The sequence below is a fragment of the Anoplopoma fimbria genome, chromosome 23, assembly GCF_027596085.1.
Source record: "Anoplopoma fimbria isolate UVic2021 breed Golden Eagle Sablefish chromosome 23, Afim_UVic_2022, whole genome shotgun sequence".
In the NCBI taxonomy this organism is placed as follows: domain Eukaryota; kingdom Metazoa; phylum Chordata; class Actinopteri; order Perciformes; family Anoplopomatidae; genus Anoplopoma; species Anoplopoma fimbria.
In genome coordinates this window covers 4,335,316-4,337,627 of record NC_072471.1, presented here as the reverse complement: position 1 = coordinate 4,337,627, position 2,312 = coordinate 4,335,316, and the positions used below count along the sequence as shown (strand labels likewise).

Below are 2,312 nucleotides of genomic sequence, written 5' to 3'. Positions count from 1 at the left end.
TATATATATATGTATGTATATGTATGTATATGTATATATATATATATGATCTGCAAAAACGGATAAAAGCCATTCCTAAAATAAATAAACTGTGATAAAATAAATAAATAAAATGTTTTTCGAGATTTCACATAAATCCCAGTTGTTAAAAAGGATTTCATTGATTCATATATAATTCACACACTTAATTAAAAACCCTGTTAAAACGCATTGAATTCAGCAGCACTGAAACAACCGCTGTAATGTTTGCGAAGTAGGTAGTTTGTCTCCAGCGAGCTTCCGTACTTTCTAAGATCACGTGGTTTTTGTTTACCCGGAAGTAGGGTTTACAGGTAAACAGCCATGCGGTCCCTGAACTACGTTCAACGCGTCAGTCTGGACTTCACAGGGACTCTGTTTCCTCATGCCATCTGTCTGGGAGATGCAGACAACGACTCTGTGAGTGTGTTCAGGTTATTTTAGATTAATGTCACTATAAATGATATATAAATGATATTCACCAGAGCTGCACACAGAGATGCGTTCAAAATAATGCTGCATGCATGTAATCTGGTGCACCCTCTGCACAGGTAGACTGATGAACATTTGATTTGTAATCTCATTTTGAATTCTGAATATTTGTCCTGATGGCATCACAAAACTAAAGATATGTGTGCAACATATTCACACACTGAATGCTTCTCACATCTGAGAATTTGCAGCTTTTTGTCTCTTATTTTTTTTTTGGACACTTAAGAGGCAATTAAAAGATGCCACCATTAGCAGTATTTGCATTCTTTGGGACCAAATGTAAGTTAGCTTTGAAGTCTACAGTAGCAGTCAAAAGTTTGGACACACCTTCTCATTCCACTACTTTGAAGAATGTAAAATATAAAACATATTCTGGTTTGTTGAGCATTTGTTTGTTTACCACATAATTCCATATGTGTTCCTTCATAGTTTGGATGTCTTCAATATTAATCTACAATGTAGAATTTAAAAAAATAAAAAAAATAAAGAAAAACCATTGAATGAGAAGGTGTGTCCAAACTTTTGACTGGTACTATAAATATATATATATGTATGTATGTATGTATATATATATGTATATATATATATAATATATATATATATATGTATATATATATAAATATATATATATTATATATAAATATAAAGAAAAACCATTGAATGAGAAGGTCTGTCCAACCTTTTGACTGGTACTATAAATATATGTATGTATATATATATATATATATATATATATATATATATATATATATATATATATATATAAAAATATAAAAATATAAAGAAAAACCATTGAATGAGAAGGTCTGTCCAACCTTTTGACTGGTACTGTATATATGGACCTTTTGGTCACATGCTGAATGAGTAACCCTGATGAAGATGCAATGTTGAAATATCTCAATCTATTGTTTTGGGAGCATGAATTCAGTGTTCATGCAGCTTTTCCTCATTATTGTTTTTGTCTATTTGCCACCAAGCCTGAGACAACATTCATACACTTGAAAGCAAAATGTCAGGACTTAAACCATGACTAACATTCTAATTATTCTTGACAGTGTTTGTGTTTTTTTCCTTATTATAGCAGAAGTAAATGTTCTGTCTGTCTCCGTTCACTGCAGTTGAACGAGCTGGTCGTAGGTGACACCAACGGGAAGCTTCTTGTGTACAAGAATGACGACTCCAAACCCTGGGTCACCAGAACCTGTGTGGGCATGGTCAGTACACGAACCAGGAAACTGGAGGCAGCGCTTATGATTTCATGGAGTGAATTTGTTTCTCTTACTCATGTCACGTGTCTTGGTTTGGCAGCTGACTTGTGTTGCGGTCGGAGATGTCTGCAACAAAGGAAAGGTGAGTTATGAGATCATCTGCAGCAGCAGTTCATGAATATTTAGGTGATTTTCCCAACATCGTGTTTGTTTTTCTCCCCCCCTGTGTGGCAGAACTTTGTGGTAGCTGTTGGAGCGGAGGGCTGGTTTCACCTCTTTGACTTGACAGCTGCCACCGCAAGTAAAGCAGATTCATCCAGTCAGCATGAATTCATGTCCTCAGATGACCAGAAGCCCCTCTTCACCCAACATATTCCTGCCAACACCAAAGTCATCCTCATCAGTGATATCGGTAAACTTTCTTACATCTTCTATATTCGTCCTGTGTGTCTTGCTTCCTGAGTTTGACCACAGCTTGTGCATCACCTGTCCCGTAGACGGTGACGGCCGCAGTGAGCTGGTGGTCGGCTACACGGACCGAGTGGTGCGAGCTTTCCGCTGGGAGGAGCCGTCTGACGGTTCGGAGCTCGGATC

The 2,312-nt window shown here is 36.9% G+C and overlaps 1 protein-coding gene across 1 annotated transcript in view; it reads left to right on the top strand.

Moving 5' to 3' along the window:
* The first annotated feature begins 304 nt into the window (after window positions 1–304).
* The window catches only part of itfg2 (integrin alpha FG-GAP repeat containing 2), a 9,752-nt gene continuing 7,744 nt past the window's right edge, over window positions 305–2,312 (top strand). The window contains exons 1-5 of the mRNA XM_054624723.1: window positions 305–438; window positions 1,629–1,724; window positions 1,819–1,860; window positions 1,953–2,130; window positions 2,216–2,312. The exon at window positions 2,216–2,312 is cut by the window's right edge and continues 43 nt beyond it. Of these exons, the coding sequence (XP_054480698.1) occupies window positions 343–438; window positions 1,629–1,724; window positions 1,819–1,860; window positions 1,953–2,130; window positions 2,216–2,312 (509 nt within the window). The 5' untranslated portion in view covers window positions 305–342. The remainder of the gene's footprint in view (window positions 439–1,628; window positions 1,725–1,818; window positions 1,861–1,952; window positions 2,131–2,215) is intronic.